At 41.2% G+C, this 23,275-nt stretch overlaps 1 protein-coding gene across 10 annotated transcripts in view; it reads left to right on the top strand.

The window, feature by feature from the left end:
* ndrg4 (NDRG family member 4) overlaps positions 1-23,275 on the top strand; it is a 142,165-nt gene that overhangs the window by 113,600 nt on the left and 5,290 nt on the right. For 8 of the 10 annotated variants that reach the window (XM_033635634.2, XM_078168276.1, XM_078168275.1 and 5 more), the window contains 10 exons: positions 4,319-4,424; positions 13,979-14,099; positions 14,369-14,431; positions 16,148-16,208; positions 17,246-17,332; positions 17,440-17,496; positions 17,706-17,809; positions 18,574-18,630; positions 19,292-19,343; positions 20,666-20,713. In XM_033635634.2, the coding sequence (XP_033491525.1) occupies positions 4,319-4,424; positions 13,979-14,099; positions 14,369-14,431; positions 16,148-16,208; positions 17,246-17,332; positions 17,440-17,496; positions 17,706-17,809; positions 18,574-18,630; positions 19,292-19,343; positions 20,666-20,713 (756 nt within the window). Of the gene's footprint in view, positions 1-1,355; positions 1,573-4,318; positions 4,425-13,978; positions 14,100-14,368; positions 14,432-16,147; positions 16,209-17,245; positions 17,333-17,439; positions 17,497-17,705; positions 17,810-18,573; positions 18,631-19,291; positions 19,344-20,665; positions 20,714-23,275 lie in introns of those variants that run through there. The other 2 variants (XM_033635636.2, XM_033635637.2) reach the window with 2 other exon arrangements.

Here is a 23,275-nt window from a genome sequence, read left to right on the forward strand (position 1 = left end):
ATAATTGAGTCTCCCACCTGCCTGTCAAACAGCATCAAACCATAAACCTTCTCCCAGGACTGAGTGGAGTCCGGCAGGCGATGGCTGCTTGCTCTGATGCCATTTAGTGGCAAACAAGTGGACTGCTAACAGCCACCACTGTAACTATCAAACTCCACAAATCCATTCAACAGTTCCACCATCCACAGTCAGACACACAGCGGATTATTTACTGCTGAATTACAGCTCACAACTCGCACCAACGGCTGACACTGCTCTGGTGTGATTTTATTTTTTTGTTTACCAGACTGTTGTTTATGGCATTTGAGGATAATTACAAGCACGGCAGTTCTCTGCTTTCACAGTCCAATAGTACACCACAAACATTTTCGTCATGTCCCGTCTTGTCTCGTCAATGAAAATGAAAAATTGCATCTTAGGTTTTATCATCAAGATCTATTTTAGCTTGTAATCATTTCATTTTCATCAGGAAAAAAGGTTGATGAAAAATTTTCATCATAGCTTTTGTCAGCGAAATTAACATGGCTCAATGGAAATTTTAATCATTTCATTCTTTTTCTTTGGGGGCCAAAACTATTTCAAATGTAAATAATACATTTAGTGCATGAATTACATTGTTTTTACCTCTGTTAAAATAATTATTTTTGAGAGAAAGAAAAAAATCTGTACTTATTACTTTTGAGAAAATGTGTATTCACGCCCACCTTTGAACATTTGAGTAACTGGTCTGTAACGGTGTTTGGGTGGGTGGAGTTTGTCAACAAGCATCTACATGAATGCCAGGACCCAAGGTTTCCCAGCAGAACATTGGACTGTAACAAGACAATCAGTTTTTCACTTCACCTTCCAGGGGTTTTAATGTTTTTGCTGATTGGTGTACACATGCTGCTTAGTATTAATATTAATTGCCTCACAGTTGAAGGAGCTGTTGCAATAATCACAGCTTGATGATTCTCCTCCGATTCTTGTTAACTGCTGCCCAGCATTTAATGTCCAGGCTTACTGCAGACTCACAGTAGAGGTCTGACTGAGGATTTGGCTTTGTTATGGCTAATTCATCAACAGTGGCTGTTTTTTTTTTTTTGTTTGTTTGTTTTTGCTAAAAGGCTGAAGCAAAACAAGGTCGCTGAGGAAAACAAAAAGACACTGGAGCAAAAATAGATCAAAACTAGAGCAGTGGTGCTGATGAGAGAGAGTGCTTCCAGACCAGGGACTGACAAGACAGCTGACCAATCCTGCACAGGGGAGGCAGCACTCTGAGCAAATCATCTCCAGTCTGCCCCACACCCTGTCTCTGGTGCCTATGGAGTGAGAGGAGAAGGGGGTGGGAGGGGAGGTGGGCAGCAGCTCTGAGCTTAATAGTCTGGGTGGGAGCAGTGCAGAGCAGACAAAGACACTGCAGCAGCCTGCAGCATCTAACATCCAACTGTCCATCCTGCAGTGAGTGTTCACCAGGACCTAGTCCCTTAGAACAGGAGAGGCCTGGCTACTCATCAGCCTGTCTGCACCCTGCTCTTCTTTGTCAGCTGAGAGTACAGTTACTGTGGAGCCATGCCTGAGTGCTGGGACGGGGTGAGTGGAAGTGATGAAAGAATGTATGTTGGACCTGTGTGTGTGTGTGTGTGTGTGTGTGTGTGTGTGTGTGTGTGTGTGTGTGTGTGTGATTTGATCATAGAGTGTATAAGTGACCTTATTTCAAACCGGTATCAACAATGACAATTTAAATGTCTTGGTTTTAAACTGCATATTGTTGCCTCTAAATGTTAAATTTGGTTTATTTCTGTGCAATATGGATCCATCTTTTTGTTGGCAGCTACAAGATGTAGAGGTGTTACAATGATTATATAGAAAATGTTGTGTCATAATATTTGGTATTGAAACAGCAGCGTCAGTGTCTAATGATGGGTAATTCTTTGACTTTCGCCCACTGACACAGTTTAGCTTGCCAACACAGATGCTGTGCAATGCACTGATGCACATACCTCTGCAGATGAACATGTGTTTGTGTGTGTGCGGATGTGTAGAGGAAGTGTTAATCCTTCTGCAGTATCATCCATTTTGGCAACCTTGACTCAGATGATTAAAGATGTGTGTGTGTGTGTGTGTGTGTGTGTGTGTGTGTGCGTGTGTGTGTGAGGAGAGGAGGAGAGAGAAGAGTGCTTTTTGGGTCCAAGGTCAGAATGAAATCAAACAAATCCCACCAATCATGTTGCTGTGGAGCATTAGTGTGCTTTTTTGAAAGCTGGATTTCTATTCAGAGATATTGTAAATTCCTCTCTGAAGGTTATGGGGAGCTTGTACGTTTTAAAATATCTCCTCACATTTACCAAAATGTAGTCACTGGAACAGACGGTGAACAAAGCCCCCGCTGCAGTAACTAGCTCAAATTAGAATGCTGCTTACACACAACACTGATGTTGACGCTGAAACATTAAAGAGATAATCTAGCTGGATTAACGTCTAACTGCTGGGTGCATCACTATCTGATGCCTGTGCATCATAAGTGTTGTTTGTTTCAGTACTGTGAGTCTTTGGGAATTATTTAAATCACTCCACTGTGAACAAATTTTGTGTTACAAATAGTTTAATATGGGATGCAGACTGGCAGTAGCAGAATGACAGAGCATCTTTAGTCACCTATTCTCTCTGTGTCTGTGTTGTTTACGGTGTGATATGCAGAGGAGAGTACTATCATTTGTGTAGTAGATCTCTGGATTAAATTAGAGTGTATAGACTGGAGTGTTTAAAGGCTTCAGCACATTCTACTGCCTAAATCAGGCATAATAATACCAAAACACCACTCTGCTGTGTGTTTGTGTTTGTGTGACTGTGTGCCTATATTGCGCAGCACATTGTAACACATACCTCCATTTTGAGTTTGGTTGGCTTTGATCAGTGAGTGCTGACAAAATGTGGGTCATAACAAGAGACACAAGTCAAGTGTTTGAAGTAAGTATGGACCATCAGAGATCTCTACTTTTATTTGATGCTCAGTAATTAAACCTTTAAAAAAGGCTGTCCTGCAGACAACCATGGGGGGTTGTTGTTTGCATAATCCTGGTTAAACAGACCTAAAATAAGAACCATATTAGTGAGAGCAATTATTCTTTTTGCAGGAGAAAGTGAAGACATCTGTCTTCTGTGTGATCAAGTCATTACATTACCTTACATCGGTACAAAAACGTAGTATTTTCCCATAATGTCTGTAGGAGATTGTTGTTTGCATAATGCTGTATTGATAAAAAATGAAAACCATAATAGCTACAACATTTATTGTTTTTGCAGCAGAAAGCTAGGACTTCTGTCTTTCATGTCATTGTGTTGTACGCTCATGATGATGATGTCATTACGCTACATTACGTGTGGTGCAAAACTGCGTGAAAACACTGTGGCACCAGAAAAGTGCATGATAAATCTATAAAAATGCCTTTTCAGTCTGCTCATGAAAATTAGCATAACTCAAAAACTAAGCAATGTACATAGGTCAAATAACCTATAGAGCATTTTTCTGTCGGCATCGGCTTACAGAAAAATGTCGTTACTGCAGCACTCTATAGCATGACCAGTTTTGAGTGTCTCCTTCCACATCTTAAATATTCATATTGATTTACTGTAACAATCCCTATTTTGTTTTAACTATTCCAAAGTGTCATCAGGGTAGCAAAATTCACATTAGATGGCATTGATTGTAGCTCTGGGATGTTAGGTTGATCCATTCATTCCTGATTGGTATTTTTCTCCAGTCGACCTGAGTCACAGATGGAATTGACTCCAGATGAACCTTCAGCTATGAATTCTGCTCCAGTCCTACCTACAAGGAGTTTTGTTATCCTCTACATGCTCCTCAGCAGCACTATAGACATTTTTTTCACAAATTCAAACCTCCTGTCTCTATTGGACATATAAATGTTTTAAACTTAATTTTTTTCCTTTTTTTTGCCATTAACATTTTACAGTATTTAAAGTCATTTACTACCACTGTTAAGGATACAGTCAGGATTCGCTGGGGTCATAGCTGACACTAACTGCTGGTTTCCTGCCATGTAGCTGAGCCAAAACACCTCTGTCATCCTGCTGTGAAAGCTTCATCATTGCACTGAGGATTAATAAGGAACAATGCTGCATAGCATGGCTGTTTATGGTAAAGAAGCATTTCACTGGTGTTCAGTAAAAAGCAGGTTTGATAATAAATTCTTACAATGCACTGGCACAATGATGCGCCCTGTCTAACAATGTCAAACACTTGAAATGTTACCAGTGAAACAGCTGATTGTGTGTGAACAGCAAGTAAGTGAAAGTGTGTTTGTGTGTTTCACAGGAACATGATGTTGAGACTCCTTATGGGATGCTGCATGTGGTGATTCGCGGGGCACCCAAAGGAAACAAGCCTGCAATTCTCACCTACCACGATGTGGGACTGAACCGTGAGTATCCATGCAAAATGTGTGTGTGTGTCTATGTGTGTCTGTGTCTGTGTGAATGTGTGTGTGTGGTTTGACAGATGTTCCACACTCTTTGTCAAGGTGTTTCTGCGCTTAACAGAGGTGATAATTGGCTTTTGCGCTGCAACATTCCTTTCTGCCTACACACACACACACACACACACACACACACACACACACAAACTGTACAAATAATGGACGTAACTACCGGGACATCACCTATTGGTTTGTGGACTGCCATTTTGAAGCCTCGAGTTCAGCATTTCAGCCATTGCCATTTTGGAATTTTGGAGCAAGAAGTGGGCATATTTGGACAAGAGGGTGGAGCTGTGGAGGAGCGAGGGTTTTATCTGACTGAGAAGCTGAGGACCGTATCGACAGACAGCCTGTAACTCAAAACAGCCCCACCCTTAAATATGCATAACTTTAAGACTTAATAAAATGTAAACAGGTGAGCTTGATTAAAATTCATCCCTGTACAGTTGTCGTGAAAGTAGAAATTAGCTATAAAGACCAAACTGTTATTTGTACCAGGCTGTAAACATTTCTGCGGGATTGACTGGCTTCTAGAGCCACCCTCAAGTTGCCATTAGAGGAACTGCAGTTTTGGTACTTCAGTGTTGGCTTCATTTTATTTAGTCCTGAAGGTTGCTACTTGATTTTATGTGTATATATATTTTTATATATACATCTCAATTTATCAAGTTTTTTAATTATTTTAATGACAATACATAATATACAAAAATGCAGGTATGCCTAAACAATAGCAGTACATACAGATTAAATATAAGTGCCGAAAAATACATATGAATTATGAAGAACATCAAATTGAATTAATTTTGACAGTTAGTTTTTCTGTCGCAGAGAGTGAAGTTTGTAGTCAACGTCAACAGCCAATGCACCCAGGGTACCTTGCACGTCATATCTCGATGTGGAAAGTCCATGGCCAAATGCCGATATGTGATGAGGTTGGAGTGAGAATGTGTTGCAAATTTAGAGTTTTACCAAATTTTACCAAATACCTTGATATCCATATTGTGCAGTATTGTAGGGTTGTCAATTTATGTTTTCAGAAAAAATATACAATGAACATACTGTAATGCAACCTTTGAAAACAGAAGACAACGCCTATATATATATATATATATATATATATATACATATATATATGTATATATATATACACACACACACACACACACACATATATATATATATATATATATATATATATATGTGTGTATATGTATATATTGCCCTGCCCTAGTGGGTGATATTAGAGGGTGGGAACAAAACAACCTTTGTCATGTCAAAGTCTAAAAGCATAGTGCTGACTGACATGATGTTTGTGCCCTACATGTCAGCATTAAATAAAGGCTGATTGGTCAACAATTCAATAAAGGAAAGAGTAATAGATAAAGTTGTGTCAGAAAGAGGATGGATAGATATGTAGAGAGAGACAGAGCAGATAAAATCAATGGGAAGGGGAAAGAATGGCTCTGGTGAGAGGCAGCAAAAATAGAAATAAAATGATAAGAGATAAGGAGGCAAATGAAAGGCTGTGTGAGAGGTGGTGATGAAATGTAGGTCAGAAAAACAGCCCCATTCTGCGGAGAGAGGTGGGGCGGGGCCAGTGGCACTGCTTTGATGGGTGGAGGTAGGAAAAGGATGGTGGGGGTATGGATAGCGTGTTACGGACCAGGGCTGATCTGCGGCTCTTGTTGTCTGCATCACTGCCCTTTTCTGTCCTCTTTCCTTTCTGTTATTAAGCTGATGATCCAATTCATTTAATAAATTACACAAAGCAACCCAGAGGAGTGAAAAATAAAAAATACAGTAACAAACAAGAAAGAAAAGACATACTGTAGAGTTTGCTCTACTAAAGGATATGATAGAGCAGAAAAGGGATTGTACTTTGCAGCTGCAGCAGAACAGCAGGGCTATTAGTATTCACAGCTGGTCACAAAATCACTCGACTGTGGCGCACAATCACACAGGATGGAGCAGAAGAGCAAGGGATGAAGGGAAGTACAAAAACATGGAAAGGAGAATTGGTAGGGAATTTATTGTTCCATTTAAAATGACTCTTAATCAGCAGTTGAGACGTCAGTCCATCAGTCCCTCCATTAAAGACACAAAAGTACAGAAACGAAATGAACAGGAGAGAGGGGTGAAAATAGAAAATTAAATGAAGAGAAAGAGATTGGAAATGTGTGACAAAGAAAAAGAGAGGCAGACAGAGTGAGGTAAGAAGTAGAAAAGAGGTCAAGGAGCAGAAACGGAGAGGGGTGATATGAAGAGACTAAAGAGAGAGAGAGAAAAGAGAGAAAAGTAGGTCATGGAGTCAGTAGTAGTGCAGACTGTGAGTGCTAACTGATAACTCAGTGGGTACTGATGAGAGAAAGGATGCCACAGTAGCTTGCTGGGTAGAATGAGCATCATTAAAGCTGAGTCCATGCCGCAGTGGTCCAGGTTCAAGTCCAGCCCAGACTGCATGTCAGACAAAAACATATACTCATAGAACAGTTTATATAATATCATATGAAAAATGCATGCACTCCATAAATGATGTTACTTCCTTAACGCACAGCTAAAGAGGTTAGGTTTAGGCAATAAAAGTTATTTTGGTAAGGTTTAGGAAAAGAGACACGGTGAGGTCGTACCTTGAAATTACTCAAAGTTCAAACAGATCCAAACACATGACTCAGTTCGAGTCAAAAGTTTTTTTGTGACCCATCCATCACTTCAAGCTGCCTCCTTTCAAGCACTCAGGACTGCTTCCTTGTTTACTCCCATAAACGCATTGGTTACGTGATCACAGCCTTTTTTGAAAATACATGGAATATTTACAAATTTGGGTACATTGCTTTTCATAGGAAAACATAAAAAAAACTGTGAGCACAGCCTGATATAAAAAACGTAAAATTACGAAGGTTAGTGTTAGACAAGTAAAGTTATCGCGGTTAGGTTTAGAAACATGGTGAGGATGTATCTTAAAAGGACTTCAAGTTCACACTCATCCACACAGCCTGCAAACAAACAACGGACTTTCACCCAGGAGACAGCAGTTTTTTTTCTGTACATTATTCGAGAAGACAACACAAGTAACGAGCATACATTGACACGCCATCCTTGAACGTTCAAAACTGACACAGGAGGTTACCCAAAGCATCATGGTTACATGTTTAGGGCCACTGACCAAGTGTCAGTATAATGAGTTGGGAGTGAGAATGTGTTGAGTTGTCATGCAAATCGGGCCGTTTAACTAACAGCGCTCAGTCAGAGCCCGAGGAGTAAACAATGTTGCTGTGTGGTTTCACCGAGTCTGACATGCATGGGCTGAAAGTAGGCCAACTGCAGAGGCAGTAGTAGGAGGGCAAATAGAGAGCTGACATCCATTATACATGTAGCTATTTCAGAATGCAATGTTACGATTTTTTTATTCAACTTCAGGAAATAGAGCTCTAAATGTTGAGAAAAATCCTCAGTGGGTTGCTCTCAAAATAAATCAAATCAAATCAGAATGTCTTGATTGGCAATCAAATTAATGCAAAGAAATTTACTTTATGATCTTGACTTTTAGATGTATTTCTTTCAAATCAGTGCTACACTACTACAACGTGGTCTGAAACCATGACTTAGTGGTAGGAGACAACTTTAAATAGCTTAATCTGGGGCATCGGTAGCGTAGTGGATAGTGCCGGTGCCCCATGTACAGAGACACTGCCTCACTGCAGCAGTCGCGGGTTCGAGTCTGGCCTGCAACCCTCTGTTGCTTGTCAGTCCCTGCTCTCTCTGTATCTCCCCATTTCACACATGGTCCTATCCATTAAAGGCAAAAAGTGTTTTTTTTTTTTTTTTTAAAGGATTACACTGTTACAGTTGAGAAAGTGCAGTTACTCTGATATAATGTGGATTACTAAGTGACATCCAATGATTTCTGGTTAATGCAACATTGTTTGCAGTTTCCAGGAGTTCCAGTTTAGTGTCTTTCTCTGATTCATACAGGTCCTTTATGTGTCAAACTATTTTTCCCATCTGACAGTAAGACATATGACTGGTCACACGATGCCAACCTGAGGTTGTCCCCTAATACATGATAGACTTCTGTGTTTGTGTCGCTCTACAGTTACACCTCCAAAACACTAGTCAGTAGTGGGGTTTCTGTGAAGCGCTGTAAAGTTTGGCTGATTCAAAACTAGTGCTCACTGACCTGACCTGACATAGTTATTGTTATGGACAGTGTAAATAACCATCAACAGACTGCTGTTATGCACAATGAAACACGCTGCACGCACAGCAGCGAAGCACGGCACTGTACACACACTCAGTTGCCTGTGTTGCGTTCAGGCGTTGTCACGTAAATGACAAATTCAGCAAGTGAATAGGCCTTAACACAACACAGCAGCATGTCAGGTGGGCCGAGCCCGAGCAAAATTGCTCAGTTTTTCATTTGTTATTACATAGTTTTATGGAGTCCGTGATTTCCCTGTGTCTCTTTGAGGTCTTGTTGTATGACACTTACAAATGTTTGCGTAATTGTGCTTTGTTGTTTTATGAGGCCCTGGTGGCTTTCAGTTGTCTCTGTCTTTAACGTTACTTGGCTTGACTTTTTCTCGCATGCATTCTTCCTACTTTTCTCTGTGCTGTCTCAAGTGCTGATATAGATTGGTCGTGTTGCCGTGGGACGTGGTGACTTTAACTCTTAAACTTTTACAAAGCATGTCTTTCTGTTCAACGTCGCCGTACCTTAATCCAAAGTATCACCATATAATAGACGTTGCGTTTTTATCGCCACCAACTCAGCCTGTTCATGGTCGTGCTCATGCTCTTCTTCAGAGTCTATGTTGGTCATTGCTGCACACCGGGTGGTCAGGTGACCATACGTGCTGCACACACCAGGATAGCTTGTGGGCGTAATGTCAACAAACTCCACACACTACAGCAGAGGTAGTCACGTTCACAGGCACACACGTTAACATTTATTTACATTAAATCGCAAATCGCAGCCTTTTGTGCGGTTATGTAATAGCACAGCCTGACATTGCGATTGCAATTGTGATTAGATAAATCGTGCAGCACTATTCAAAACACACCTAAAACACACATTAAACACAGCTTAATAGAGAACATTTCAAACACAAGTACATAAATTGGCTTCATTATAACTCGCAGGATTCACAGACAAACCACTTGTCATTTACTGGACACATTTCCCCCAAAAATACAACATGCTAATTTTATTAGCACAAGCCTTTGGCATTTTATATTGTATCAATTAGCTTAGCAGCTAGCAGAGTTTTCCTCTACTTATATAAAGCCAGGATAAATCACACACTGGACTTAAAATGCAGGTCTGCAGTCAGTTTCTTTTCTTGAGAAAGGTCTGGTGAGCGAGACTAATCCCCATAGACCCTCATGTTAAAATACCCAATTTTACAGCAGAAATAAACATTTTTACAATCTGGTACAGATAAACACTTAAGGTCAGGTCAGGTAATTTCTACATTCATGACAACTGTACGGGGAGTGAATTTTTATATAACTCACCTGTTTAGAGGGGAGTTATATAAAAGGCCAAAAGTTACACATATTTAAGGGTGGGGACGCTTGAGTGACAGGCTTTCTGCGAGACATCACCACAGTCTATGATTCAGATCCAACCTTTGCTCCTCCACAGCTCCACCCTATTGTCCAAATATGGTCACTTAAATACCAAACTGGAGGCTTCAAAACAGCACTCCACAAACCAGTGGGTGACATCATGGTAGCTACGTCCATTATATATACAGTTTATTCATACAGTCTATGATTCTGTCGACATTTCTTACAGTGTATTATTGCTTACTAGCTCGCAAGGGTTAGGGTTGGGTTGACACAAGCTACAGCATTTAAATTAGAACGCTTTGAAGGTGCAATGTACATGTCTTTTACTCTTGACAGAGCTAGGGTAGCAGTTCCCTGTGCTCAAAGTCTTTGTGCCAAGCCAGGCAAAATGACCAGAACATCCTCCTGTACTGGACAAACAGAAGTGAAATAATAGTTACTTATTATTACTTATTACATGTAGATGACAACTCTATAAAACATATCTGAAATATGTTTGATCACTCTTTAAACAGGGGACAGCATGTTAGTCCGAACACCTGACTCCAGGGGAAAGTCCAGGGCCAATGTCCGTTTTTTTGTGATCCATCCACCACCCCAGCCTGCCTCCTTACAAGACTGCTCAGAACTGCTTCCTTGTTTACTCCTGTCAGCGCATTGGTCATGTGATCACAGCCTTATAAAATACGTAGGATATGCACAAATTTGGGTGCTTTAACTTTAGCGTTGTCACTACCTCCAATGCTGGCTTCAAGGCAGGACAGCTCTGTACCCCCATTGATTGTACCTTTTAAAGAGAATGGTGAGGTGGCGTAATGTCATGAAATTCCTGCCATGAAGAGACAGTGTAAATGTGGCTCAAGAGTGGCTTTACAGATAATAAAAAAAAATAGTAAATGTAAATCTTCTGTGATTAGGCTGTTCATGTGACCTTGGATAAGAAGGCAGACAAGTGCATTTCAAACACATTTTTCTTTTAAAGCTATAGTTGGTAATGTTGGAGAGCTAGCAAGATTTGAAAGCAGCACCTCCTCTAAGCTCCACCCCCTGCTCCCCCTCCCGTCAGTGCTCCGTCCAAAGCCACGGCTCCACACAAACTTGAACGCGCATCCTGCAGTCAGCAGGGCAGAGGAGAGCCGAGTAAAATAACAGATCCCCCCGAAGCAAACAAATCATTACCTGTCTAACAGAAAGACAGCAACCTCTGCATCACTTTTCAGGCCCTTCAGCTCCCTCCACCATTCAAAAGCTGCACCGATGTTGACTCTGGTTTGTCCTCTCGCTTTAACCAAAGCCTTTTTCGTCACAGCCTTTTCTGCCTCCAGCTTTCTTTTCTCAGCCTGTTTAGCGGGGCAAACCGTTACAAGTAACGCTGGCAGTGGTACTTTTGGCTGCATTTTCTCTGCCATTGTTCAGCAAACTCCTGCTAACTCAGTATTTCTGCTGAGGAGTGTGCTGAATATTTCCGGCAACGGTGACACGTGATGAGTGCACACAGGGAGGAGGGAGGGAGGGACAGAGGGGGGCTCGGGCAGGATGAGACATGAAGGCATCTGATTGGTTCTTTCCATTCGCACCGAATGGCAGGGATTGGTCAGAGTTTTTACAGGCCTGCAGCTGCCACAGAGGTCGGATTTTTTTCATTCCTTTTTCTGAACACATTATGTATTGACTACTCTCAGGATGGAAGGACCATTTCACCCAGTATAACAAGAAGTGTTTCTGAACACGATTATCAACTATAACTTTAATTAAGTCCTTTGTCATTACCGGTAAAGCACAGAACAGAATCTGTACATATTCATGTTTGCCATATCAAAAAGTACTTCATTATAGAGCCATTTATGGGTTGGGTTCACAGGGTTGGTTCTCTGTTGAGGTAAGTGAAGGTTATAAGACATATTAGATCAACACATTCTCATTCCAATTCATCAAATGCTGCTGCTTTGTCAATGGACCTGAATGGCAAACAGTGATGCATGAGTACCCTCCTGCTTCTGTTTCTTACATTCATGGATGCAGTGTCAATTTCCTCTTGTTACATGCATTGTGTATTTTCAAAATACACCTCTATTTTCACAGGAAATGTATAGTTTCTGCTCATTACATAGTCTTTTTCAAAATAAACATACAACTTATCCAAAACACTTTTTACATTTATTTCCTTAAGTTTAGGCAAGAAAAGCACCTGGTTATGTATAGAAAATAAGCACGGTTGATACTAATGTAATTTAACCTCACATGACATACATCAGTACCACAGCATGCTACACATAGCTTATTACATTGTTAAAACAACTCAACTATCTTTTGGTTTCACATGGCAAACAAACAGCCAACCCGGTCTCATTCCAAAGTTGTTGATAACTGGCACTTGGTCAATGACTTCTGGTGTCAGATACCAATGTAAAAAGCTGTCCTTTCACCTGGCGGCATTAGGGGGAAATGCAACGGGACAAAAACAAAACTGGCAAAAGTCTGAGTAGGGAGTGGCGGTGGACAGGTCCAACAACCACCAACTTTCACCCGAGAGGCTGGTGTTCACTTCCCCTAAGATTGTATGTCAAACCCTATTCTTTTGTCCTAAAACCAGCCACGTGCTTTTGTTGCCTAAACCCAACCTTGTGTGTGTGTGTTGGCTAAATGTAACCATGTATGTTTGTTTTTAAAGGTAAAAAACTTCAATTCGCAATGTTGTGCCAGCGTAGTGCATTTATTTTTAGAGACTGTATGCAAACTGTACATTTCCTGTGAAAATGGAAGTGTATTTTGAAAACAGACAATGCATGTAACAGGCTGAAGTTGACATTGTGTCCCAGAACGTCAACAACCAATACAGCTAGGGTACCTTGCACATCATATGTCGATGTGGAAAGTCCATGATCAAATGTCGATATATGACAAGGTTGGAATGAGAATGTTTTGGAACAGCAGACTCCTGGGTGAAAGTTTAGTGTTTAACTTTCTTGCCTTAGTGCACTGAAGCAGACATTCACTGACATAGCTGCTACGACAGTTGTTGGCCGCTGCATCAACAACAGCTGCTGCCCAGTGCATATTATACCCAAGCCCCCAGAGAGAGCACCGCACTTTGAAGCCAATTTTACATAGTGGCCAAAAGTGGAATTACAACGACCGGGTCCATCACGTCATGATGCCATGGGGCCCAAAAAGACTTTTTTCCTGAGACTTGCATTGGGAAAGACAAGTCTGTAAATCAGTGGATACTTTTTTGATGTCACAAACCTCTGTGAAATGACTCGTTCCACTATCATGATTTGATCCATTCGGTCTGATAATATTTGGAAAGTCTAGAAGAACTGCATGATTAAATCATTTCATTCCCATTCAGGTTAGCGCAGCGTTAAACCAGAAGTGAACCACTTGGCTGCGCTTGGCCATGCTCAACCGCCATGAGTCTCTAGTGCACTTGCTCTATGGGCCCCACAGCGCGGAAGATCTGGGTAATTTCATACTGCGGAAATAGCAATATTTTTGGCTTCATGCACCACCATGAGCAACTTTCATATAAATGAATAGGATCCCACCTCCAGTGCTATATCCAGGTCTCTTTATAAATAATTATACCACTGCAAGAGGTGCTTTTATATGTCATTATCTAAAGCCCAGATCACTGACAAAACAGCACTATTTGACATGTTGGGAACGAGAATGGGCTGATTAGATTCGTCACAAGGAGTCTTTGCCTTCTCCTTCTGGCACAGTATCAGTTGTACAGATGGTCACCTTCAAGGTCTACAGTGTAGTGCATATGTAATGTGATCACATTCCTCTGCTCTCATGCCTCCATTCTTTCCTCCTCCCTGCCCTGCCCTTCTTACTCCCTCATATGTCTCCCATCCTATCTCCCTATCCTCTCACCCAATGCTACCTCTGCTTATTTCCCTTCTCCCCTTGCTCTCCCACAGACAAGCTGTGCTTCAACACTTTCTTCAATAACGAAGATATGCAGGAGATCACCAAGCACTTTGTGGTTTGCCACGTTGATGCCCCGGGACAGCAGATTGGAGCGCCACAGTTGCCACAGGGGTACAGAATGCACACATACATGCACATTGACACACACACACACACACACACACACACACACACACACACAGAAACTCTCTCTCACACACACACACACACACACACACGATTGGGGTATGAATGAATAGATAATACTGTAATAGTTTGAAGAATCCATGAGTGATTTGAATGCATTACAATTCTAAGTAAACACAGATGATTTGAATGCATTGATGACACACAGCATGTGAAGCAGTGATGACCAGAAGTTGTGTCCTTTCTCTCCACAGGTATCAGTACCCTACTATGGACCAGTTGGCCGGGATGCTGCCCACTGTGGTGCAGCACTTTGGGTTCGTGCTTTCAAATGACACATATTCCATATTCATTCACAGAGCCAATGCAGCCAGTGTTTTATAAGAGCCATCTGCAGGGGTGTCTTGTTTTCCTTATACTGTACAAGCTGGGCAAAAACTATCCATTACACGTGTCCCGTTTGTGTTATATACAAAAGTATCATTATTTCTGTTCAGTTTTTCCATTTACAACAATGCTTTTAATCATTTTAATACATTGAAAATGATTGTAAGTATGCACTTCCAGTTCAGTTAATAAAGAATTGCTGACAAACAAATTAATTAGAAATAAAACAAAACCAGTCAACACTTGTATAAATTAGCAAGGTTCACCTTATTTTCTGAGGCATTTGTGTGTATGTGTAACTAGCATGTTCTCATCCCAAGTCATATTGCTGCTTTGTCAGTGGACTTTCACTGAAAAACTGAAACATTATTGTTTGGCTCTACATTCATACGGGAAGTCAACAGGGACCTCCTTGGTGAAAGTCTGGGGTTTTTCGGACCCGTTCCCCACTCCACCCACCCGTCCTGTAGGGAGTTCAAGCTCCTTATATTACGTCCTTATTGGCAGCGTTTCAAATCGATGCCATCCAGTGGCATATCATACCACTGTGGCGGGTACCATCCAGCTGACCGGCAGCAAAAGGTGGTTTTTGAGCATCACTGACATAGCAGTGGGATTTGACGACTTTGGAATGAGAATGGAGTGTGGCATTGTCATGATTGGATGACTACATTGTCAGCCAAGCTCCTCACAACCCCACCTGGTAATCTATGGATCACACCATATCATCATCATGATACCTGTGCTGAGAGTTTTTACTTTCAGATTCAAGAGTGTCACATCTGACTTGACTTAGGACTGGACCTGCCTTAACTAAGGACTCTACTTGACAAAGCCTGTGACTTCACTTGCCAAAGAACAATTGATTTGGGACTTACTTGAGACTAAGACCAAATGACAAATCTCTTTCATCCAAATATTATGTGGAGACGTTTCTTGCCAACAAGATGTAATTTTAAAGCCATTTATGCTCTCTTTACATATGAAAATAGTCACATCTGTTTCAAACCTTGTAAATGTCACTGCCCTCATACTTCCATGCGTCCTTTATGACAGCATAGAGATAGCCAATAGATGGCACTAGAGGGTGTAGTCTAAAGCCTAAATAATATGAGGTGGCGGTGCAGGAGGTTGCCATATTGTACGTTTATGGAGAGCAGTGGTCTGTTCGGCCATTATACGCATCCCAACATGTGGACGAACAATTATTTTCACTATATTATTGATTTGAACTGTACGCCATTATTTAAATTTTTTTTGTTGTCTCCTACAGTCATACCTTGCTTGAACTGCGCTACACTGCCTTAATGATCTCTGGTGGTATCTGTAAGCTTTCAGAAAATGTGCACAAATACAGATGAAATGAACGCAGAGTACTGACAGAAGGCTCCATCCGCCTCCATATCTAACACTGAGCATAAATGAGCCCTTAGTCTGGACATGCAGTATCAGCCACAGCTGAGATACTTGGCTCTGCATGAGCATGAGTTCTAACTTGTGCTGTCAACAATGCAATTTTGTAACATTGTGTAGGCGCACCAGACAACACAGTCAGAAATCTTGTATCCAAGTACACTCTACACATATAACTATTTACAACAGTGTATTATTACTTATTTAAAATATCTCTAATGGATCTGTTTCAGATTCAAAAGCATTGTTGGGATCGGAGTTGGAGCTGGAGCTTACATTCTGGCCAAGTTTGCTGTAAGTCATTTCCTTTTTCTCCTACCTGCTGTACTGCTCTGTTCAGAATGAGTACTGGGTTTAAAGGGATAGTTTGGATTTTTTGAAGTGGGGTTGTATGGGTAACTTACCCATTGTTGGTGTATTGCATGCAGGAGATGTCAGTCGGCATGCCCCCAGTTTGGAGAAGCAGGCTGGAGTCCAGGGAAGGGAAGCTAAGCAATGTACTGCTGTCAGGGTCAGCAACAAAACATTCTTTGAACAACCAAAAAAAAGTCCCTCCCAAAAGAATCAATATCTGTTTAAGTGTATGCTATATTCAGAGAATAGCTTCTTCTAACAGGGATGCCATTAACAGCTTCAGTTTCCTATCTATGCTTTTGTCAAAGCCACCAGACTCTATTGAGAAAAACAGTAATTTTTAACACACTGGACACAGGAGCTGCTGGTTGACTGCAGCTTTAATCAGTTAGCTAGTTTGTGTTATTGTGTGACTTTGTTAAATCTGAACTAATCCTTTTAAATGTAAAAGTCATAGTCACACATACAGAATAACTATTAGAGGCAGTGGTAGACCAGCAGCTGCTGTGTTCAGCAATGTTAAATCACTGTTTTTCTCAATGAAATCTGGCATTGAAGAGAGCGATGTAACAGCTTCATGTTCCCATTGGAAATCACCATCTGACATTCAGGTAAAGCAGTGAAAATATTCTTAATATACCAAACATTTAAACTGATGCTGATTTTTTTTTAGGTGGGATCTTCTTTAGGTGGCTAAAATATGTTTTGTTGCTGACCCCTCCACAGCAGTACATTGCTCAGCTTCCATGTCAGACTCCAGTCTGCTTCTCCAAACTGGGGGGTGTGCTGACTGACATTTACTGTATGAAATATACTGTCTATGGATAATTACCCCATACCCCACTTCAAAAAAATGATCTATCCCTTTAATATTCAGATATTCAGGGTATATATTTCCAAGCAGTGCTTTTTGTTAAAGCATGCTAACACTGAATACAAGGCTGGTCTTGCATGTGTTTTATGTCCTCTGCTCTCAGCTCATCTTCCCTGACCTGGTAGAGGGTTTGGTTCTGCTCAACATCGACCCCAACGGCAAAGGCTGGATTGACTGGGCTGCCTCTAAGGTACCTGTCTATTACTATATACTAATGTTTCAAGTGGGCACACAAACACTTACAAATGTTGCTTTTTATCACTTCTTACAATAACATTCTCCCTGTCTTTCACCCAGCTGTCAGGTCTGACCAGCGCTCTGCCAGATACTGTGCTGCCACATCTTTTCAGCCAGGTAAACTTAGGGTTTCAGGAATTAAATTGGACAGCAATTGTTGGTTTAATTGCTAATCCAGTTTTCCTCATTCTCTTGTACTTCTCAAAATTATGATAAACAAGGCAAGGAAAAATGGCATTCCTACTATTCCAATCAAAGACTATACTGAGGAAGTCCAAAGATGTGTTACAGGCAGATTTTGAGCCAGTTTATGTGTTTGTCTGCAGGAGGAGCTGATGTCCAACACAGAGCTGGTGCAGAGCTACCGGCAACAGATCAACAACACCATAAACCAGTTCAACCTGCAGCTTTTCTGGAACATGTACAACAGGTGGGGTAGAGAGGTACAGTTTCCTACCTACCCATGATTATTTCAATCTCCTGCAATAGGTCACATGCATAACTGTCATCGAAATGACACATCTGTGCTGTCCGTGATCCGGTCTTACTGGCTGTCCCTTTAAAAAAGATATCATTTTGGCGTTGTTACTACCTCTGATGCTTAAAGGCGAGACAACTCTGTCCCCCCGTTCTGTGATTGTACTTTTTGTACAGAACAGCGAGGTGGTATAGTGGCATGATATTCCCACCTTGAAGAGGCACTATCAAAGGGGCTAATGTCAAACACTGTACTGTCTATTTCATTACTTCTAAATGTATTAAAAGGTGGAAAACTAGAATGTAGTATGAGTGTTATGTAGGCTTTATCAGGGTTGCTTGTGATAGCTTGTGAAGTGTAAGTGTGCTTTAAAAATGTCATAAAATAAGTCAAAGTATAGTGTGTAATTAAAAATGGCATAGTATTTCATAAAAAAGTCATAGTATTTCATGTCATAAAGATGTCAAAAAATATAATAGTAGCCTATGTCATAAAAAAGTCAGTGTGGCCCCCAAACATATGACGGCTCAGTCATCAAAACTTTGACAACCCCTGATCTATACAGAACGGCGAGGCGGAAAAACGATGTGAAATTCCTGCCTTGAAGAGACGGTGTAAAAGGGACTTATCTATCAATACAACATACACACAAGCACACACGCACAAAAACACATGAGCACTTTATCCTATAGTAACATTAATGATATCTCTTTCAGTCGGAGGGACCTGGAGATGAATCGCAGTGGGACAGTGCTTAATGCCAAGACCCTGAAGTGAGTCTGTAGACACAGTGTCATTATACAACCAATTTATTCTGTTGCTTTGCATCTTCTCACCATGCAGAAATACCTTCTTTTGGCACAGCCTAGATACATTTTTCAGCTTTATTGTCAAGTTTAAAACATTTGTTTAAAAAATAATCCAAAAGTATTCAAATGAAATAAGTTATATTATTTTGATAAGCAGTATTGGGCAAGTTTGGATGTGTGGATCAGTGTGGATGAATGAAAAATGATTTACCTGAAATCCTGCTGGTAACATTAAAGTATTTTGTTACTGTTAAAATGTGATATATTACTGTAATGTGTTACCCCCAACACTCATGATCAAGTAATTGAAATACTTTAATCACTAACATTTTTAAAAGGGTAACTAGTAATATGTAATCTGTAATCTATTACAATATTTCAAAAGTAACCTCCTCAACAGTGACTAAATATAATATTTGGCAGGTTTGTACTGATGAATATTAAGACATCACCTTTTTCCTGTTTTGTGGGATTTTATAAACTAAACAAGAAATGGATGAACAAAATAACAATAAGCAGAAATATACCAATACTGAAAATAATCAGGCCTGTAACACCATTCTAATTTAAGTCAGAATAAGGCCACCTCTAGCCATTTGTCTAAACATTGTAAATGTTCCTGTAGGTGTCCTGTTATGCTGGTTGTGGGAGACAACGCCCCAGCTGAGGAGGGAGTGGTGAGTCCATCCATCTTTCTTTCCTGCACGACATTATCTACCCACTCTGAAAACTTTTTTCATCATGTACGGTATTTCTTTTTCATCAGCCATCTTCCCTCTTAGCTCACTTCTTTAACTTGACTGAGATAACCCTCTCCAGCTCCTGAGGAGTATTAGTCTATCTCAGCTCCTCCCCCTGTTGTTGCCTTGCTCAGTGTTTTGTACTTGGCATTTAAATCCAGTTAGTGACTGTTTGTTCAGTAAAACAGAAACAGGTCAGCCAGCAGAGATGTGTGTGTGTGTGTGTGTGTGTGCGCACGTGTGCGTGCGTGCATGTCTGTTCTCCAGGGACCAGATGGCTTCACTCTGTCTCCGGGGGTTTTCTAGTTTGAAGTGGCCCATATATTTATGCTTCTGCACCAGTTACTCTGCTGCATGTTCAAACTGAAATCAAATCACTCCTCTGTAAGATGGAGGAATGGGATGGGGGTACACGCGGGGAGGGTGGGGAGTGATGTTGTTATAAAAGAGAGAGAAAGAGAGAAAGATGGAAAGATGAAAAGTGACAGAGGGATGGAGGGAAGCAGCGTGAGAAAGTGAGGGCTGAACAGAGGTTGTTTTATCAGATATGACAGATGGAGGTCATATTAATATTTTGTCTATTTTGCTCCCACTTATATGACACATTCCTTTGTACACAGTGAGCAGTGAATAATAGAGAATATGTTGAGAGAGGCACACATTTAAGATCTATATTTGCAAATTCTGCAACTCATTTGCAAATATTTTATTGTAAATTTGCAAATCTTCATGTGATTTAAAATTATTATCTGATAGTAAATATTAGTTCTACAATTCTTCATTATGAGGACTTTAAATAAAACATTTGATGATTAAAAAGAGAGAAACATGCATTTCCACTGTGAGTTCATATTTAACATGTCAGGGCAGTAAAATATGCCCCACACACTTTGGCAAAGTGTGTGGAGGATTAAACATTAAACGCAGCAGGAAGCATCAGAGAGCAAAAACATGTTCCATGTGTGTATGACACTGTGTGAGTGGTCATGCATGCGTGTGTGTGTGTGTGTGTGTGTATCTGTGCACATCTCACTGCTGCTGTGCTCTCAGCCTGCTGAAGTGACTCATCTCTGCACCACACTGCAGTATCTGGGTCATTCATGTACACACGGACTGATAAAGTCTCCATGTTTACATGCAGTACATCCACAGCTCCTCTTCAAATTCTGGCCATCTTTAATGCTCTATGAAGTTAACAACTGTTTTGTTATTGCAGCTTTTGGGCTTATTCACTTCAATTTGCTGTTTTTGTCCTCAAGGTTGAGTGCAACTCCAAACTGGACCCAACCAACACGACCTTCCTAAAGGTAACTGTTTGTCCTCATGTCATCTACAACCACTTTATAAATAGACAAAATGTCTAATGTGTTGAGCAATCAAAACCCATGTGCAATACACACCCTGCGCACCACATTTCCTGGGTCAGCAAGGAGCATGGAAACATTTACGTGTTTCATGCCCAGAGGGGAGTGAGGTGCAACACAGCTGACATACATCCAAATCTTTTCACCAATCCTGTGTCATTCCAGTGAGCACAGACTCAACATGTCCAAGAGATAAAACCGTAGGAACAGGCAGGGCATAGACCACAATGCTGCCGTGCATATGTCTTTGGTGCTCACCCAGTTGAACAAGGCTGCTACCATGTAGAGTGTGCGAAGACCACAGTGGGAGGGTCCCTGCCTGCCTGTCTGCAGGCCTTGGAGATACTTAAAGAGATAGAGCACCCAAAAATGAAAATTCAGCTACTCACCTATATGCCGAAGGAGGCTCAGGTGAAGTTTTAGAGTCCTCACATCCCTTGCAGAGATCCAAGGGGAGAGGGGGTAGCAACACAACTCCACCTAATGGAGGCTTACGGTGCCCCAGATTCAAACATCCTCTGTTTTTAGTCTTATTGTAGCCTGTAGCTCTAACTGCTTCTCTGTGCACCGCGCTCACGTGTGCGCGCTTGCGTGCGTGACCAGCGAAAGCACATGAACACACATGAACGTGGTGCCCATGTCTCACAGTCTTGCACAAGCGTGCACACGTGAGCGCTTGTGCTCCATTAGGTGGAGTTGTGTTGCTACCCCCTCTCCCCTTGGATCTCTGCAAGGGATGTGAGGACTCTAAAACTTCACCTGAGCCTCCCTCGGCATATGGGTGAGTAGATAATGGCTGAATTTTCATTTTTGGGTGCTCTATCCCTGTAAAAAGCCATCTCGCAAGGCATTTCTCGGGTAGGATCCTCACTAAAGCACACAAACAACTGTTAATTGTGTCTGATGGCGGCAATGAGCTGATGCCATTTTGCCTCCCTGTCCCCCTCATGGGGTGGAGGACAAAAGGCATCCAACTGTATAACTGTCAACCTCTACTTCCACTTTCCCAAACTTAATGCAAATTTTCAGTGGGCTAATGCTTGCTCGTGATTGGAGGACTGTATTACCCATACAGTCCAGTAGAGGCCAGAACCTGTGTGAGATAGAACAGCTTTCCTAACATTGTTATACGCCCTACATAATAAGTAGCTACATGCAAATTAGTCTTGATTCATTGCTGCAAAACCTATTTTTTTTTTTTTTGTTTTTTTGTTTTTTTTTTAATGAAGGCAAAGTTTGGAGTACACATTCATCATTTCCATTTCATTATTTCTAACTCTAACAATGTCAGCATGTCATGTTCATTTGCTATATTTCCTATTCAGACTAATTTCATGTGTGTTTCCATGGAAAACAAGAACATTTCCAAGTGATCCCAAACTTTTGAGCGGTAGTGTGTGTATACATATATATATGTATATGTATATATATATATATATATATATATATACAGTACAGGCCAAAAGTTTGGACACACCTTCTCATTCAATGTGTTTTCTTTATTTTCATGACTATTTACATTGTAGATTCTCACTGAAGGCATCAAAACTATGAATGAACACATGTGGAGTTATGTACTTAACAAAAAAAGGTGAAATAACTGAAAACATGTTTTATATTCTAGTTTCTTCAAAATAGCCACCCTTTGCTCTGATTACTGCTTTGCACACTCTTGGCATTCTCTCGATGAGCTTCAAGAGGTAGTCACCTGAAATGGTTTTCCAACAGTCTTGAAGGAGTTCCCAGAGGTGTTTAGCACTTGTTGGCCCCTTTGCCTTCACTCTGTGGTCCAGCTCACCCCAAACCATCTCGATTGGGTTCAGGTCCGGTGACTGTGGAGGCCAGGTCATCTGCCACAGCACTCCATCACTCTCCTTCTTGGTCAAATAGCCCTTACACAGCCTGGAGGTGTGTTTGGGGTCATTGTCCTGTTGAAAAATAAATGATGGTCCAACTAAACGCAAACCGGATGGGATGGCATGTCGCTGCAGGATGCTGTGGTAGCCATGCTGGTTCAGTGTGCCTTCAATTTTGAATAAATCCCCAACAGTGTCACCAGCAAAACACCCCCACACCATCACACCTCCTCCTCCATGCTTCACAGTGGGAACCAGGCATGTGGAATCCATCCGTTCACCTTTTCTGCGTCTCACAAAGACACGGCGGTTGGAACCAAAGATCTCAAATTTGGACTCATCAGACCAAAGCACAGATTTCCACTGGTCTAATGTCCATTCCTTGTGTTTCTTGGCCCAAACAAATCTCTTCTGCTTGTTGCCTCTCCTTAGCAGTGGTTTCCTAGCAGCTATTTGACCATGAAGGCCTGATTGGCGCAGTCTCCTCTTAACAGTTGTTCTAGAGATGGGTCTGCTGCTAGAACTCTGTGTGGCATTCATCTGGTCTCTGATCTGAGCTGCTGTTAACTTGCGATTTCTGAGGCTGGTGACTCGGATGAACTTATCCTCAGAAGCAGAGGTGACTCTTGGTCTTCCTTTCCTGGGTCGG

This window comes from Epinephelus lanceolatus, chromosome 5 (genome assembly GCF_041903045.1).
Source record: "Epinephelus lanceolatus isolate andai-2023 chromosome 5, ASM4190304v1, whole genome shotgun sequence".
Lineage (NCBI taxonomy): Eukaryota > Metazoa > Chordata > Actinopteri > Perciformes > Serranidae > Epinephelus > Epinephelus lanceolatus.